Raw genomic sequence first — 18,786 nt, 5'->3', positions numbered from 1 at the left:
AGACTACCTACGAACGACACTACTTAAGCTTGAAAAAATCTCCTTGATACTCAGAGCGTGTGTGCTTAATTTCTTAAACATACTTAGGAAGTTAAAGAAATAATGATGAAGAAAATATTTTTTTCTTAAGAATTTAACACCGTGTAGCTCAAAACTTTAAAGCACCTAAAGATCAGCATCTTATTCTGTAACACCCTCTATAGAAGGCTATTTGGAACTGCTATGATACCTGAGTATTTTTCATCGTGTCTTGGACGAGAAAATGAGGTAATTTCATGTTAAGAATATTACGTCCTTAAATGAGTAAAAGTTCAGTACTTAAAATTCTTGATAACTTAGACACTATCCAAAATTTCTTGGTTTCTTGTTCACCAATAAAAGGTGTAAAACGTTATGTTTTAAACGTTCTTTTATAGAAAATTTGTAGCTTTCACTTTTGGAACTTAAACACTTTTTTTTGTAAAAAAACGAAATATCAAATAGGGGGTCCTCTGGCATTAGTGAAATAACATTCGCATACCGTCACCGCCATAAGGCGACGTCACCATCGGACAAGAAAGTAATATCTCTTGAGGGCTGTCGTCGGACGCCACCCCAGACCTGGTTCTATTAAGCTAATTGCGTGTTTTGGCCCACTGATAAAGTCAGAGGGTGGTCGGCATTCGCCGGCTTGTTGACTCCCGGCCAGAGAGTGGCAGACAGGCGTTAAATAACCATGTGGAATTAACTTTGAACCCGGCGACTACTTCCGTACTTTTCTGAAATAATCTGTCTTGGCTGAATAATTATTAATGGACATCTTTGAATAGTGATAAATTAGTTAAAATAACATCTTATAGTACTAAAACAGTAATTACTTCTTAATACTAATAAACAGTACCTTTGTAGTCTTACAAGTTGGCTATAGGTAAGTTGACGTTTTATAAAATGCCACATGGAGACTTCATAAAAAAAGGCACTTAAAACAGCATTAACTGCCAAAATACGAGTTGCGTTCAATTGTAGACCCTTTAAGTTTTCGAAATATGTGCCGCTAAGTAAGGAAAAGTATGTTCTTGTTACCAAAAAAAACCGTAAAAATTGACATTTATCAGTCTCGATATGGTTAAATTGCAAATGGCATCGGGATGACGGCTGTTCTGGCGGGAAATTCGAATTTGTCGCTATTTGTCCAGATATTTCAGCTACTGTTTAGAAGCTAAAACAGCCAGAAACACGATCACATCATTAACTTGAAGTGACAATAATAATGATGTCTGACTTCAGCGTATAACAGTAACAAAACTCGGCAATAGTCTGAGGTACATACCTTACATCGGCATTTCATTAAAAAAAATTGCAACAATAAACGATTTAGCGGAAAATTCTTATAATAATAATAATAAGATGTTTATTAGTCACCAAGAAATTACAGCAATTAATCATGGAGTATAAAACTGATAGGTAAATAATTCATCTAGATAATAATTTAATATATCCTGAACATGCCCGAATTAAGGAAACTTTGCTGAGTGAGGTGCATTAAACAACTGAACCACCTCCTTTTGAGTACGCGATATATCTCCGAAACCAATCATGCACAAGTTTTCGATTCTTTCACGCTCGGTTAATTTTCTCATATTTCATACAATAACAGTAGGTAATAAAGTGTAGTTACTAATAAAATGCAGCATGACACTGCTTTCGCCTCTCAAAAAGTATAAACACCACTTGCAAATGTAAAAATACTTAAAATAGTTGCACCAAAATACATTCACTTTTTCACACTGACAGCAACAACGATGACAACAACTAATAAACCAAAATACCAACATTTAATTTAGATAGATATTTCTTTAATTTTACATTTTATCATGATTTTTCGTTCCAAATTGCTTATGTAATCACTTAAAAAATGGTGGTTTCCATTTTCCATCAAAAAACATATTGATGTCGGTATATCTTTTATTGAATTTATCCGCTACTTTACGGACGTATATAGTTGATATGCTGTTGAACTTTGGTAAGATGAACATACACAAGGTGTAAATAAATAGATGCGAAATAATTCAGGGGCTGATTCTTGGGAAAATTTTAAGAAAAAAACTTTATATGAACGTATGTTCTAAAAGCCGTAGCTTTTGTAATACCGGATGGTAAAGATTGAAGGAAATTATATGTTTTATTTATAATACCTGATGTAAAACCCTTGTAGATATTTTAATAAAATATGGTACGCATTTTCTATGCATCAAAAGGGATTTTCTAGGGCTCACCATTTTCTATAATTTATACCAGTGATGTTCGTGTAAGGTTTAAACTAAAATAAACTAACTTTTGATGAAAAATATGGTATGCCACTTTTTTTTTTGTTATTGTAATTCTCATTTATTTCTGAGCAAATTTGATCTCTTGACTTTCTTTTATCCCGCCTATATTTCGCCGCATTTGTCGATGAATCCGATAAAAAATTCCGGGAGAATTTTGAATTACGGTACATGAATTAATGATTCGATTTCTTAAGTCATCAATATCCAGTACCGGAATTCTGTACACCAAAGTTTTTAAATGACCCCATATGGTAAAAATATAGTGAATTCATATCTAGTGACCGAGGCGGCCAATACCGAGGACCGCCTCGATCTATCCAACGATTTGGATATGTTTCGTCTAAATAACGAAGTGCTAATAAACTAAAATGGGCAGGAGCCTTATCGTGCATAAACCAAACTCTTCTAATATCTAGGGGTACCGCCTCAAGAATTCTGGGTATGTCTTGGAGAAAACGAGTGTATGTTTCCCCATTCAATCTCTGTAGTAGAAAATGTAGGCCAATAAGGTGGTCTCCAATGATTCCAACCCATACATTTAAAGAAAATTGTTGTTGGTGATAAGCTTCAACTATGGCATGGGAATTTTCATCTGCCCAAATGTGGTTATTATGGTAGTTAATGATTGCCTCTCTGGAAAAATTTGCTTCGTCGGTAAACCGAGTCTGCCTTAAAAACTGAGGGTTTTGCTCAATGACTTCTAAGATCCAACGAGAAAATTCAAGACGCCTAGGAAAATCTCATAATAATAGAGTCTGGACTCGTTGTACGTAATATGGATATGAAAACTGATCCTATAAAATAGTTCATACCGTCATATGACCAATTTTCCTAGTACTGGTGGCAGGTGGTTCATCAATTAAATTAAGTACTGCTTCTTCCAATTCCAGTGTTCTAATATCGCGTTGGCGACCACAATCATGCTTTCCTGGTTGAAAACTTCCAGTTTCTCTTAGTCTTTGATGGAGGCGTGCAAATAATGTATGATGAGGTACCATTCGTTGACGGTACATTTCACCATATTTACATTCTAGATGCTTGTAATGAATTTCCATTAGCAAGACCATAATCAAGATGCATATCGGTCATTTCTGCATTTAAATAATTTGCCATTTTGATGAAATGGATGAAAATTGCACAAAAAAGTTTCTACTTTAAAGGAGGCAAGAACTGACAACCAACAATTATCAGCAGACATTTAACAGGTTAATACAGATTAATAGGTTAATACATTATTTGAAAGATTAAGTAAAAACCAAAAAAGGTTAAAAGATTAAGTAAACAGTGAGTACCATATTTTTTATCAAAAATATTTACTTTAAACCTTGCACGAACGTCACTGATACAAATTTAAAAAAATGAGTGAGCCTTAGAAAATGCCTTTTGATGCATAGAACATGCATACCAAATATTACTAAAATATTTACAGGGGTTTCACAGCTATTGTAAAAAACATATATTTTTTTCCAATCTTTACCACCCGGTATTTCAAAAGTTAGGACTTTTAGGACATACGTTCATATAAAGTTTTTTTCTTAAAATTTTCCAAATAATCAGCCCCTGAATTTTTTCGCATCTATTTATTTACACCCTGTATACAAATTATATATTTTAAATCATTTTTTTTATTACTTCTAGCGGTCAAATTTCAAAGATAAAACCAAATCTATCCAAATTTCCAAATACTTGATTTTGGATACTCTTTCTATAGTATATTCCCCCACCTTTAAGTTTAGGTCTATCGGTCGAAATGATTCGCTTGCTATAAAATATATTATATATAAATAGCACAGGACCCAAAACCCGACCCATTTGCTATAGGTTCTGATAAAATATTATTAATCTTAAGTACCTGCTTTTTATTTTTTAAGTGCTTATCAAACCAGTTCAAAAACAATTCCACGCAATCCTACATTCCTCAATTTCACCGTCAAGCGCTTTTGATTCACAGTTTCAAAAGCCTTTTTGAGATCCAAAAAGATAGCACCAGTAACTAGATATTGGTCAAAATTTTGCTTCTAGTCCCTCAAAACATCATTAATTTGTCATAAATAATATGATACTCAATTAGTTTATAAAGATAATTGAAAAATGCTCAAAAAAATAAAATTACTAATATACACATAATTACCCAAGCAGGGAGCAGCTTAATTTTAACTTTAAAATGTTTTTTTCTCAACGTAAATCATTTATTTTAAACTTTTTTAAGCAAATTTTTTCTTCTAACACTTAGGTCTGTGCACATCGGTTCAGAATTTTATTCTTCTATGTAAATATTATGTAGACTCCCGCTTAAATAAATTCACAAGACGGTTTTACCACTAATCAAAACTTTTTATTTATTTTAGGCAGTTAAGTGCATTTAATCATTTCATGAAGAAAGATGGAATAAAAGAATACAACTTAATTGCCTGGAAGAATTTTTTTTTATTCCAGACACTTGAATACATTATACTACACGACAGAGAGAGACAAAAAGAAGATAGAGATAGAAAAAAGGAGAGATTTCAATTCAACTTCCTGACATTTTTTTTTTACTGTTGCAGGCACTTGAGTGCATTTGACCACATGACAGAGAGAGAAAAATCTGTAAAAAAATTAAGGGAGGACTTAATTTAATGGAAGAAACCTTTTACTTATTCCAGGTAGGTAAGTTGCATCATCTGAGAGAAAAAGTTAGTACTCCTCAATTGTCTCGAAGAATCTTTTTTTCAAGTCCAGGCACTTGGATACATGAGACCACACGACAGAGAGAGAGAGAGAGAGAGAGAAGAGAAGAGAGATTTCCAACTTAACTGTCTGATATTTTTTTTACTATTCCAGGAACTTGAGTGCATCTAACCCTCTATTAGAGTAAGAAACTCTAAAATAACTGCTTCGAAGAATTTTTAATTACTTTGAAGCAACTTGAGTGCATTTAACCATGTAAGAGAGAGATATAGTAAGGGAACCCAACTCATTCATTCGCTTGGAAGTATCTTTTTTCTTTAATTTTAGGCAATTGAGTGTCTTTGACCATACGACAGAGACAAAGAAGAGAGTAATAATTTCCAACAAACCTCTTTGTTTGTGGTTTGAAAGAAAAGAACAAGTATTCAAGCCGATTCAGAAAATTCTATAAAATGTAACTAAGATAAGAGTATCTCATAATTAACCATATCAAATGCTTTGGTAAAGACGAAGAGAATTAAAATGGTTGCCTGGTCTTTATCCAAAGCCCCAAATATATCGTCTGTAACTTGAGATAATGCGGTGACACAATAAGCTATAGCCCTTACGAATCCCAGACTATGATATTATGGAATTAGATTGCTGTTACGTAAATAATCAAGAACTTGGCGCTCTATAATTTTTTCCAAAGAACAGGAATAATAGAAATAGAACGAATATTGTTAAATTCTGTGAGATTTTTAATTTTAGGCAAGGGAACAATATTACCCTCTTTCCACTTTTCCGGAAAATAGCTTTTTTCTAGACAACAATTTATAATATGGGTAAGAGGGTTTAATAATTGCAGGACAACAAAGCGTAATATTTTAATTGTCAGATTCAAGTGCCTTGCTTTTTATAGATTATAGAATTTGTCCTACTAAATCCTGGTTATAAATTTAAACACAAAATCATATATGTCTGGAGAAAATCTGTGTTCCTTAGAAAATGTATAAAATCGTTAATAGCCTATTGTTATTATTTAAGTGTATGTTTATTACATTAAATCTTTTAGGCATATTTATTTTTTTAACTCACTCATAATTTCTCTACGGCCTTTTAATATACTCTATTACTAAACTTTTGCATAAACCTTAGTTAGGGGTTATCTAAACGCAAGACTATATCTGCATTATCGATGTGTGAAAAAATGAACCTTAAGAGTCAATTTACGGCCCGCTATACATTCTCTGCCATAGTATAACTTGCGGTTGGCTCTTATATGAGTTGTTTTAAACCATAAGCGTCAGTAATTTCAAATAATGCAGATTTTACGATTGGAAAGAATGGAGTAAAAACTGTATGTGTCTGTCAAGAAGCTATTGAACTTTATAAATTGCCCAATTTGGGCGAGGAGAAGGGAATTTAAATTTTTATTTAAATGATTTCTTACTTTATCAATACCTTAGATTATGAGCTATAACGGTTAAAAAACAGCAACCTGTTAAAAAGTGAGTCACACCAGAAGTACGTCGCGTCATCGAGCAGAGCGCAAAAACAAAAACCTTGTCAAAACGCCCATCATCGTCATTTCGGAAAAACAAACAACTATAACCACGGCACCAGCCCCGTCTAGACTTGGTACCACCCCGTGATATTTGTCGCCTCGACTTGAGACTCGACGGTCTGCTACTTCCGACCCTGCCGATTGGCAATACCCCGAGTTATCGCCTTTTTCTATTATGCACTTGTATTGTCATTTTTATGCAATCAGAGGAAGTCACTTACACCAGGCGCACTTAAGTGACATTCATTCCCAAATCCCTGTTCGTAAAAGGTTTTTGACTGTGTTGTTTTAGATAAATACGTTTGTTAATAGCAGTGTAGCAGTAGCGCACTTTTGTTACCAAATATCAAAAAAATCTTCTTTCTCCTTCGTGTTCTCCAGATTCCCTCAGGAAGACGATTATGGTCTAAGTGACAGTGCTGAGAGAAATTTGCTGTCAATGTACAGTGTTTCTCGGACGAATGCTCCTTTTATTTATATAATGAAGTCAATAGACACAACTCATTTATCAATCAGAAAAGACAAATCCTCATTTATTTCATGGAACACATACGCAGCGACTTCAAAAACTTAATGCATGAGCTGGTTTCCTAGGAAATCATATTATTGGGCCTTTTTTTAATTAATACAAATTTTAAATTGATAAAATAGAAAAATTAGAAAAGGGCTATGTAGAGAATAAAATTACCTTTAATTCAAGATATCACTCGACCCCTATTTTAAAAAATTTACAGGGAGGCTCTGAATGAATGTCCCCTTCAATATTAAATTTGACCTGTCCGTTTTTGGCTAAGCAATTTATTTTTTAATTTTCAGGGTGGACTGTTTTATCTCGGACACCCTGTATGTATACTGAAGGCAAAGAACTATCACTGGGTGAAAGGTGACGCGGAAGTCCCAAAAAATCTTCTACCAATTTGAAATTTAAATTGACAGATTGTGACTAAGACGACATCGGTGACATTTGACAGATTTTATCGAGTTTATTTATCGATGACATTTTTGCTTTCCTAAAGCCATGATTTGGCATTCCACTAGACTTGTGTGTCGGGAATACATACATCATATTGGCTTTACAGAATTAACTATGCTCTTTATTGACTTGGGTCTTGGATTATAGTTGTCATAGAGGTAACTAACGTGCTTATTTAGTGCAGATACTGTATTTTTTCTCCAAAACGCCACTCTAGTGTCTCCGACTAGAGCTGAGTGCTCGATTTTGTTATTCGCTCCTATCAGTAATCCCTTATGTCTTTTTGCCATGACCTGAAGAAGCCAATATGCCAATAAAGCCAACATTCTATGCTAACCTCCAACCTCCTTTTTTAAAAATTGAATATGTTGTCATTTTCTAAAATAGCGTATTTTGTTGGTTTTGTTATTTGGTCAATCAGGTGACAATTTTGACGTCTAAAATGACATTTGACAATTGAGGTTGAGCGACAGCATTGACCCATGATGGTATATTGAGGGAAGCTGTTAAGAATAATTTATTTACTCTGTCTACCTCGTATACTGAGAGAACATTCTTTGTGAATTAGCAGTTTCCATAGTTGCTCACATGTACGAATAACCTCTCTTTTCAATATAAAAGTACAATTTTCTTTGGCTAAATGACCGTCGCTTATTGACAAATCTAAACTAGTGAGTAAATACAGTTTGAATTCTGATATGAAAGAGCTTGGATTTGATCCTTATTAGTAATGAAACTTCTTAAATAAATATTTATTCATTTATTTATTAAAGCAAAGAAAATGTATATAATAAATTACTATTATTATTATTATTAATACAAAAAATATTTATTTAAATTAATTAACATTAACTACTATCAGATTGCACCTTTAACCTTATTTATACACTATACATTCGAAACATTATACATATAATAAAAGAAAATATTTATATAATTTAATATCACATCTTAAACAATTAAAATTACAACCATTAACAACCTAAAATACTTTTAATGGAAAAATCAGTAAATCTTCTTGACGGCTTTGCTTCCATCCTTGTAAAACCATAATAATATGGCGGTACTGCTCCCCTTTGGTAATACTCTGGCAGAGGGTAGGAGTAACCAGATCCATAACCGTAAGGAAACGAAAAGTAGGGATAGTAAGGATTATTCGGAACCATAGGATAAGGACAAAATGAGGGAGATGACAACGACGGCGCTACTGAAGTAGAATTCAATGATCTACCAGAAGCCACATCGGTCATATCGTTAGTCTTAGCACACTTAACGGTAGGACTGCCTTGTCTTGACAATGGCGAGGAACACACCGACGCTTTATCACTCTCGGATGCTGATCTGCTTCTAGGCGATCCAACATCCAAGTCTGAAATCGAATTGCTGCTTCCATTAATCCGTTCCATATCATCGTCAGTAACACAAATCGGCTCCTCCTCCTCCTTGTCTTCTTCTACGCAAATCCTCTTCCTCTTGCACTTCGCTTGGCCATTTTGACGGAAACCTTTGGCAAACGGATTATTGTCGATCTTAAGCTGAGTGATTTTTTCGTTTTGGTACGCTGTAACGGCGATGAACTGAGTTTCAGGAAAGACTACGGAACTGCTTGGGGCCCAGGCTAACGTTCTTGGATCTGAGGTTTTTGCGATGATTATACGTGGCTGGTATTTGTGCATTGACGACAGAACAATCTGGAAATAAATAATTTTTTATTATTAAAATATTACTGTTATCTGTGTTAATATAGACATATTTATAGGATATTATGAACTGTGCTAATAGGAAAAACTATTACCTGTCCAGCTGGAGGGGCGGGCATATTAGTCAGCTTCAACCTCCCGAAGCTCACTGGTTGCGACATCCAATATTCACCCTTTGCTGGTCCTTCAGGATGTAAGTACAACCTGTGGGGGCTCTGAGCTTCTTCGGAACCTGCTGGAGCCCACCCACCTGAAGATGAGTACTTGTATCGGCATCTGGACGCGGGTACCATTTCCAAGAAAACACAGTACAGGGAGTGCGGCTCTAGATTGCTTATCTGAATCTGGAGAGATGGGAACATACGTCTGAAATAAAAAAAGTAAAATATTAAAATTGTTCCCACGGACACAACACGGGGTTCTATTTTAATTAGGTTTCAATAGGCCTAACAAAATAATCAAGAGAGTCCTACTTTGCGGCATCTTTAATCCAAACAAACAGTAAGCGGGATAAATATCCCCCAAACAAAAGCATTGCGGTACTTTTCAAACAATGGAAGACACTCTCGTGGCAATCCGAGGATGAAATTCGTCCATTTAGTAGCACAAAAGAGATGTTGCCTCTCTTCGTGTCTTTTCTACTGTTAACACATAAAGTGAAAGGATTTGCGCCATGTCGGCACCTTTGTAAACGAAACCACCAAAATATACAGAAGCATTTGCCCGTACGTTATATGACCTTTTGTTATTTTAAATTTGGTCCTTTGAAGGCCTATTATGGCCGCTAGTAAGATATCCACCGTAGAAACGTAATATGGCAGGTACAACAATGTACAGTTTTTAAATGACATTTGTATTCAAAACGTCGCCATCTTGCGATCTGTTTTAGTTTCAAATGCAAGATGTCACTATTTTGATATTTGACAAATTTAGTAAGCGTCTATGACACATAATTTTTTTTAATTTCCGATGATGCCATGAATATAATTCACAAAGAGGATTAGATAATTTACTGTGCAAAGAAAAGAATGTCAACATTTTCTCAAAATTTAGATCTACAAGAGTTTAATAAAAATACTTAATTTAAAAAAGAAATTAATTCAGAAATATGTCATATTTTGCATTGCATAGTTGCATAGCTAGAAATACATTGTATGTAAAATATCGTCAAAAAAAGACAGTTTTATGAGGTGGTGGCGTAATTAGCCATTTAAACGACATTTTATTATTAAATAGGGAGGACATTTTGTAAGTAGCATCTTGTGAAATAATACCAAAGAATGAAGCTTGCGTCTCGTAGCCATGTTAAGCCAGTAGAACTCCTGTAATTTTGTGTCAGAATTAATGCTAAATTAATTGAATTGAATTTAAATCGCTCATAATCAAATGTCTGAATTAATTATCAACTGCTTGGAAAAGAAAAATTCTAAATTAATGCTGAACTGCGATCGAGAGAAAGTCAATTCATATGTGTATTTGCCATCGGATGAATTCGAGAGAACAGGCATATACTAGTTACGCAGAAAAGTTTGACCAGAAAAGTCCAAACAAGGTGAATAGGCTACATCGTAACAGTTTCACTAAATTGAAATAGACCACTCAATCCATTCCCTAAATTGAATAGAATTTATTTAAATCTATAAATTAACTATTAAAAATAGTAATAGTAGCGTATTTTGTATTAAGAAGGTAGATAATAGGCTAGGAGAACAAATTGACAAGAAACTTAAGTGGATTGATAAAGCTGTGGCACTCAGTAAAATATTTAGATGCTTTATTCATAAATTTTAGGAGCTGAGAAAAGTTCTAAATATTATAATAACTTATGATCTACAAGACATTGGTTGAATCACTAATTAGATATGGTATTCTTGTTTGGGGTGCATTACATGATAATGCTCTTTACGCACTAAGTGCAAAATTACATATTGAGAATCATATTTAGAACTGATAGATTTTCTAAATATGATCCAGCAACTCAATTTTAAATGTACATACGTCTACTTTATTTTCATGCTACTCTCATGTTTACTCTAAAAATGTTCAGCTTAAAATAGTTTCAAACCATACTCATAATACAAGACAAAGAAGAAATGTAAATGTACGAAATCAACATACAACAGCAAGTCAAAGATTTGCAACTTACATAGGGCCAAAAGTTATGAATATGCTTCCAACTTAAATTAGAAATATCAAAAATTATAAGATGTTTTTAATTGTTGTTTTTTGAATAAGTATTATATACGGGATTTTTGTTAGTTACTGCCTATACACGAATGCTATATTTGTATAGATATATACATTTGTATTGACATGATTCTAAATAAATGAATAAAAAAATGAGCATTAAAAAAAGTGAAAATCGTTTTCTTTTATATAAATTTTTATTTTATAACCTCTAAACATTAAAAAAACTGTTTGAATCATCAAATGTAATAATTTACACTATATGTCGACTCTTACCATTAGCAATCTATGTTTAGAAATACTACACTTAAGTAATATTTTACAAAAGCACATCATAACCATTTAAATTATGCATGTAAATTGGTGTATATCGATATTGTTACACATAAAATTAAACTAACTTTTTTTAGGCGCTTGAAGGCCTTTTTCAATGAATGGTTAAAAAAATTATTTTTCGTACTTAGAGGCAGTGGAATACTGACTTAGAAAATTAGAAGCACTTACTTTTTACTCTTAAAATGATGCACCCTGAAAGTGCAGTTTGAACCTAAAAATCATAAATTGCTTCAAAGAGAAAACCTTTTCCTCGTAACTTTTCCTTAGCCACGTCAAGGTTTTCGATTCGTTATCGAGTGTTTCGTCCTATGCCCACCATCGTAAAATAATCATTTTAATGTAAATCATCATTTTTCTACGGTAGAGATTCACCTGGCTTACCACACCCCAAAAGAGCTATAATTTCCAATATGCCAGCCACTACTAAATCAGAACCGAGAGGGGTTCCATCGTAAAAATCTCAAAATTTTTTCAGTTTCGTCCCGGGTGGCCGTCGACTGTCTCTCATCTCATCTCGTTCCTCGTAAAACAGCTCTTGCGGACTCTTTGGCCGATGAAATCAAGTGTTAAGGCGACGCCACAATAGACGGCTTATCTCCTGTCCTTTTTGTCTACGCCGGTACCGACAAACAAGTGAGGGAGCATTCTGCTGCCCTTAAGTACCTAGTTTACATAAGCTTCATACGAAGGGCGCCATCGAGATTCACCACTTTCATATGGACATTTTGGCAAGATTACCTCAAAAATTTTCTATTAACACATGACATCTAAGATGACTGTATTGACTTGGTGATAGGAGAAATAAGATTTCGAGTATTTGATATACAATCACAATTATAAATAGCAAATTAAAGTTCATAACGTACACATTATTTACAAATAAGACAATCATTTTATCATTTTAAATGCATGACGGCGCTAATAAGTTTGGCGATCTATACAAAATTACGGTGAAAAGTTAAAATTTTAGTACTTATAGTGTTGCTGGGCTACTAGTTAAAAACAGAAATTTGACCAATTAACAATATTGAAGAATAAAACATGGGTGGTCTCAATTTTAAATAGAGAAATCATACAACAAAAACTACTCAATGCTGTAGAAAGCATTTTTCAGCAGAACCGTGTTTATGACATTATAACCTGGTAGTACCATAGTCTTTACATGTTAGGGCAATTCGTTATAAAACAGTGGATAGTAATAGTTTACGGACGAATGACTTCTCTGCAAGGTTCCAACAAGTCAATTCTAATATATAACCACCCCGCCTAGTGGTGTAGTTACGGTAATGATTGGATATGATGTGCTATTGTAAAGTATTACTAAAGTATAGTATTTGTAAACATAGATTGTCAGTTGTAAGAGTCAAAATTATTATATTTCATGGATCAAACAGTTTTTTATACGTTTAAACGTTATAAAACCAAACTTTATGGAAAAGAAAAAGATTTTTCCTTCTTTTAATTATTAATTCCATAAATGCTATAAAACAATTTCCACATTTTTCCAAAAATATTTTACACTTCAATAAATAATTTTTGTCGCGAAAACAATATCAATATTTCGTATGCAAATATTACGTAATTTCATTTTAAATAGTTTTCCTTAGGAAAAGTAGAAATTATATTTAAAAATTTTGTTATTGAAACTACTCAAAAAGTCCTTATTAAAATATATATTCAAAATTTTGAGCTTTCACACTTGAAATCACAAAAAATATGAAAAGGAGCCTTCATATGGTCATCTTCCAAAATCAGATTATTTTAACTTTGTAACTAAAAAGAAACCCAAAAGAGAAAGCCCATATAAAACATTCTGTATATGCAAATATTAAGCTGGTAAAAGAGTACAAATAAAACGTACGCCTGTGCATTATAATTATGCATTATGACTTGTAGTTCAATTTAAAAGGGCGAACAGTTTAATTTTAATTAATATTATTGTCTAAGAATAAAAAAAATATATACCCCATGACAGTTTATCTAATCAATATCAGTAGAAAGAACCTGTTAAACTTTAAATTTAAATATTTATTTATTTTCTTTGTAAAAATTATTATTTAAAATTGCATCAATATTTATGTATCTTCAAATGTAGCAACCTCTTCCTAAAATGAAATTAATAAAAAAAAACGTACGTTAGACTCATTAAGATGATGTATGCAAAGTTAAAATGCTCCAAGAGAGGCCTTTATATGGGACAATTTCATATTTTTCTAAAATCCTAGAAAACATTCCGTATATGCAAATATTAAGTCAAGTCAATGAGATCTGTATTATCTAAGATTTTTACATCTTGTTGACAAAGCTGTAATAAAGCATATAATGTATAATAATTTACTACCCTAACAAGAATATACGAATAATACTTTTCACTCATAGAGATAAATACATAAATGAAACAGAAATAATATTAGTAAGCAATAGTAGCAACACAGTTTGAACAAATATCACAGTCAGAAATCAAGTGAAACCGAACTGAAAGTATTTCTCTGGAGTATAAAATGAACTCGTTGCCCTTATAGTAAAAATTAAAGCTTTACTTTATGCAAATGGCTATACATTTTCTTCTCCTTATATCAAAAAGAATTCCTTGTTAATTTTAATCTCGGGAGATATAAGGAAATTTGAATAGTTTGTATTGTAACTGTGTGGATTTGGAGTAGAAAATAATAAATGTTTGTATTTATGAGTTAAGCACAGAGATTCTAAAAATAATCTTCTATAGATTCTAAAAAATAATTGAAAGCAGAGTTGTGTATGTTCCCTTGGCTCCATTGTAGTAAAATATGTGAAAGAAATATTGGCCACAAAAAAACCCTGAAAGCAATATGAAGCATGGTGAAGTTGCGAGTCAAGTAACGCAAAGTAAGCAATTTATGCTTCCCCCGTATTATTATCAATTTGTACTTCAAAAAACCTGCCACTTCTCTGCCTATTTATCAGTTCGAAATTTCTGATATTTTGCCTTAAGCAGGCACAATTTAAGATCTCCCAGGAATATACGAACAAGACCAATACAAAGCCACCGTCTAAATCCACAATTCTTCACATTCCTCAGCAGTAACTCATTACTAACGCAATCGAATACTTTAGTTAAGTCACAAAATACTGCCGCTAAAGCCATTTCATATTTTTATAGAAAAAGAATATATGGCATCAGTGGTATTCTTGTATGTATCAAAGCGCAAGCCGCTGGCAAAATCCCATATTGAATTAAAAATGCTATCGTTCTTGATTTTCCTACTTTTTCAATAATTTTTTAAAGAAGATGAATTGGTCTTAAATTAAAAGGATTATCGAGATTGCCTCTCTTGTGAACATACTCCAATAGAAAAAGAATTATTGATACATTCAGTTAAAGCTTCAATGGCTTGATCTGGAAGATGTTGAAAGAGTCTAGCAGAGAGTCCATCCAAACCAGAATTTCTTCCTCTAATGACTCTTCTGATCTCAATATGGTAGGACTTAAGAACAAAGAATGAGGATCCTTATATATTACCCATACAACTTAAGTTCTGTGGTGGTATCTAAACTAGAAATTCATTCTTTGGTCATAGAACAATAAAAATGGTTCATTTCATCTGAGCTTAGGAACTTGTAACAGGGCCTTTACCCCTATTATCATTAATAATACTTTAAAACTCTTTTTGCTTATTTTGTGATTCTGTTGGTCGTTCAAAAATGTACGTCGGGTGCATTAAAATTATGCATCCTGAGTTGTAACTAAAATTGAAAGGATGATAAATTCTAGTTATAATTGAGAGTTCCAAAAAAGCCAAATTAAATTAATTGTATTCTTATCAACAGCCCAACTTTGAGGCTAAAAATTACAAAGAAGTGTTTCAAATCAAAATTTATGCAACAAAAAACAGCCAAAATAGAAAAGTCTATTTTGGATCCGATCCATTAGGGTTATGCATTACATACTTGTAGTTAAATATCCCAAACATTTACCCTAGAAAACCATATACTAGTAAGAATAGATATTAAACTTTCGAAAAAATTAAAAAAAAAATCAGTATCAGCGGAAACGGAAACGCAAACATTACTTTAAAAGTTATCTGACCGGAAATCGCATTATATCGGAAAGGTGGGCGCATTTATTAGTTATTTACGACTTCAAGACAGTAAAAAGTACTTGACTTTTACTGTACCATTTATTGACACTCGAGCCTTTCTAAATGGCGTCAAAAATCTCAGGTGCCGACGGTAATAAAACCCGTATTATGTCTTAAGGAATTTTCGCATAAACGGACTATTTATTAAAGAAACGTTCTTCGTAACAAGGGTAGACACGTTAAAAATAACGTTGGAACGATAAAACTCCCCAAAAAGGGCCTCGGAGCTAAGTAAGTACCCTTTTGTAATTACCAAAAGGGACAAAAGCCATTCTCAAGTGGTGTTTACATTACTTAACGAATTTGGAATTTTTGTGTCGCCAGTCGAGGATTTCACTAATTACAACCATCAAGGTCTTTTCTATCAGGAAAATTATTTTTATATCGCATTAAAACCCTAAGAATTAAAATTGGTCCATGAATTCAGGCGGAAATATAAATCCAGGAAGTGGTTTTAGTATTGTTTATATTAAGTATTGGCACCGAAACCGCATGTGGCGTATCCCTTAAATCGGTGGTTTATTATTTTATCCCAAATCAACATCCTTTTTAGGTCAATTTCTTTAAGTCGTTTGACACTCTAATTCAGTTTTAGCTTGAAGTTTTTTTTTCGATTTAAGGATGTTAACTGTTCAATCAATAGCTTGATTTATAGCTCTTAGCATTTCAGTAGGATTTATAATTTGGTCGTTTATCCTTTTTTTTGCTGATGATAGAAAGTGAAAAATACATTATATTGAAATACTGGGCAATATTTATGTTAAAACAGCCTGTATATTACGTTTTTTTTCGTTTTACGTAAAACTCCAAGGTCTCCAACAAACCCAAATTTGTATAAAATCACAATAAACTGTTGTTTTATTAATTACCTCATTGAAATGTATTGGAATTATTGATTATCGAGTCTAACCGAGTATTAATTATTGAGTCACAGGTAAACTACTAATAAATTATCGAAAAAATTCTTTAGTTGAATAGTTTTACCGTTTTTTTTGCATTTGACCTTTTGACTTTTAAAATCTGTTGACACTTGACTGTTGACAGACAGACTACAGCATTTTCATTTTACTTTAATTGACAGATCACTTTAACGTTTTCTAATAAATACTTGATACCTTATGCACCCAATAAACAGTTACGAAAACTTCAAAATTTCAATAATTTCTACAAAATCCAAGAAAAAAAAAGGGAAATTGGCTTAACCGATTTTAAAATAATTTATTAATAAATGCGACTTGCTCTCTCTATTTGATTATTTAAAATTAACGGGACATTTCCTTTTTTATACATCAATAAGTTCATTAACCATCATCATCAATTATCGACGATTTTCAATATGGTACAAATAAGAAAAAAATAATATTGATGATGGATTAAAAGACGAAACATTTCAATGTAATTTTTCAAGATTCTACTGTCACTTCTTTTCTGGTACATGATTTAAGAAAAATACTGCGTTTCGTCTTTTAAACGCCATCATCATAATAGACAAAATTCGATATAACACACTAAAAAAAAATCAAAGTTGGTGATGCAGTGAAAAAAACGAAAATTTTAAAAACAAATTTCCCAAATTACATAAAAATAAATTTGAACTTACCGTCCAGACTTGGTGATGATCATCTCGGTTTCCAAGTTGTGGAACTGATTCCATAGCTGCTTATTCTTAAGCGTAACTTTACACTTATTGGGCAAATAGGCACCTAGAAATAACAAAAAAAAACATATTTAACCTTAATGCTATCAAGAAATCCAAAAAAGTATCATACCTTCATAGTTATTAAACCCCATGGGAACCTCCATAATATTCTCCATTAAAAAAAGCCTTCACAAAACCACTCGAGAAAAAAACAAACACGAAAATCTGCCACAAAGATATAAAACTCCAACTTTATCAACCCTAACCCCGGTTGCGCTTTTAAAACTGATTCGCAAATTGTGAAAATAGGGTCTTATAACAGTCGTAGGTAACACTCGCTAAGGGTACCACCCTCTTAGAGACGAGAAGTCCTTCCATTGGCCGCACGAAGGGTGGCTACCTGCTCTATAGTACTTTGCCTACCCGATTGGTTTATAATGATCATATATGGAACCCTTAACTCCCTCGGTTATCGTTTTTTATTTACTTATGGTCGTTGGGCGCGTGTTTTGATTTATTGGTGCCAATGTCTTGTTTATAATTATCTTGTAATAAATTATCTTGTTAATAATTTTATTGTAGGCAAAAATGTGTGTTTTTAGCATGAAAGCAAGCATGTTTTAATATGTCCGTAGTCCGTAGAAGAGTTTCCTCAATTCAAAAAATCATTTTTTTCAATTTTGAAATAGGGTGCCATGAATGCGTTAAAAGCTTTAATTTTTAATCAAGTAATCACGGAAAAATAATATCTTATTATTGAATTTTTTATGCGCCTATTTAAAACTTTCAAACCAATATTTTTGGACTTCAATTTAATTTTTTTTAAATAGCACATTATTACGAACAACCATTTTTGAGATGCAGTTTCAGAAATACGGTCAGTAAACATTTCAAATATTAATAAACAGTAAACTTGCCCTTGACAAGATGTCATGTATTATGTTGATTGAAAAATAATTGAATAACGCGTCAAAACGCAACCTCCTATTCAAGAAATACGTGCTATATAAGATAGTTTTTTCTTCTTATGGGCTTATTTATTAACCGATTTAAAAAATAACCATATCAAATTATACAAAAAAAAATCTGCATTTCGAAAGTGATTGTTCCCATCTAATTTTTCCGTGATTACTCGAATAAAAATTAAAACTTTCAACGCACTTATGGCACCATATTTCAAAATTTAAAAAAATTATTTTTTCTAGAAGTAAATATTAAACAAAAAGTAGCAAATGCAGAATCATTATTCTTAGAATATTGTTTTTTTATCACAATACGTAAATAATATACCATGTGTCTCATTTAAAA

At 32.5% G+C, this 18,786-nt stretch overlaps 1 protein-coding gene across 1 annotated transcript; it reads right to left on the bottom strand.

Annotated features, from left to right (window-relative positions):
• Positions 1 to 8,472: 8,472 nt before the first annotated feature.
• Positions 8,473 to 17,642, bottom strand: LOC126741425 (T-box transcription factor TBX6-like). The gene is made up of 4 exons (XM_050447830.1): positions 17,609 to 17,642; positions 17,440 to 17,542; positions 9,294 to 9,564; positions 8,473 to 9,189 (listed from the first exon to the last, which is right to left on the bottom strand). The coding sequence occupies exons 1-4, from the start codon at positions 17,640 to 17,642 to the stop codon at positions 8,473 to 8,475; spliced, it is 1,125 nt and encodes a 374-aa protein (XP_050303787.1).
• Positions 17,643 to 18,786: the final 1,144 nt, after the last annotated feature.

The sequence above is a fragment of the Anthonomus grandis genome, chromosome 10 (genome assembly GCF_022605725.1).
Source record: "Anthonomus grandis grandis chromosome 10, icAntGran1.3, whole genome shotgun sequence".
NCBI lineage: Eukaryota > Metazoa > Arthropoda > Insecta > Coleoptera > Curculionidae > Anthonomus > Anthonomus grandis.
This window is presented reverse-complemented; position numbering and strand designations above follow the sequence as displayed.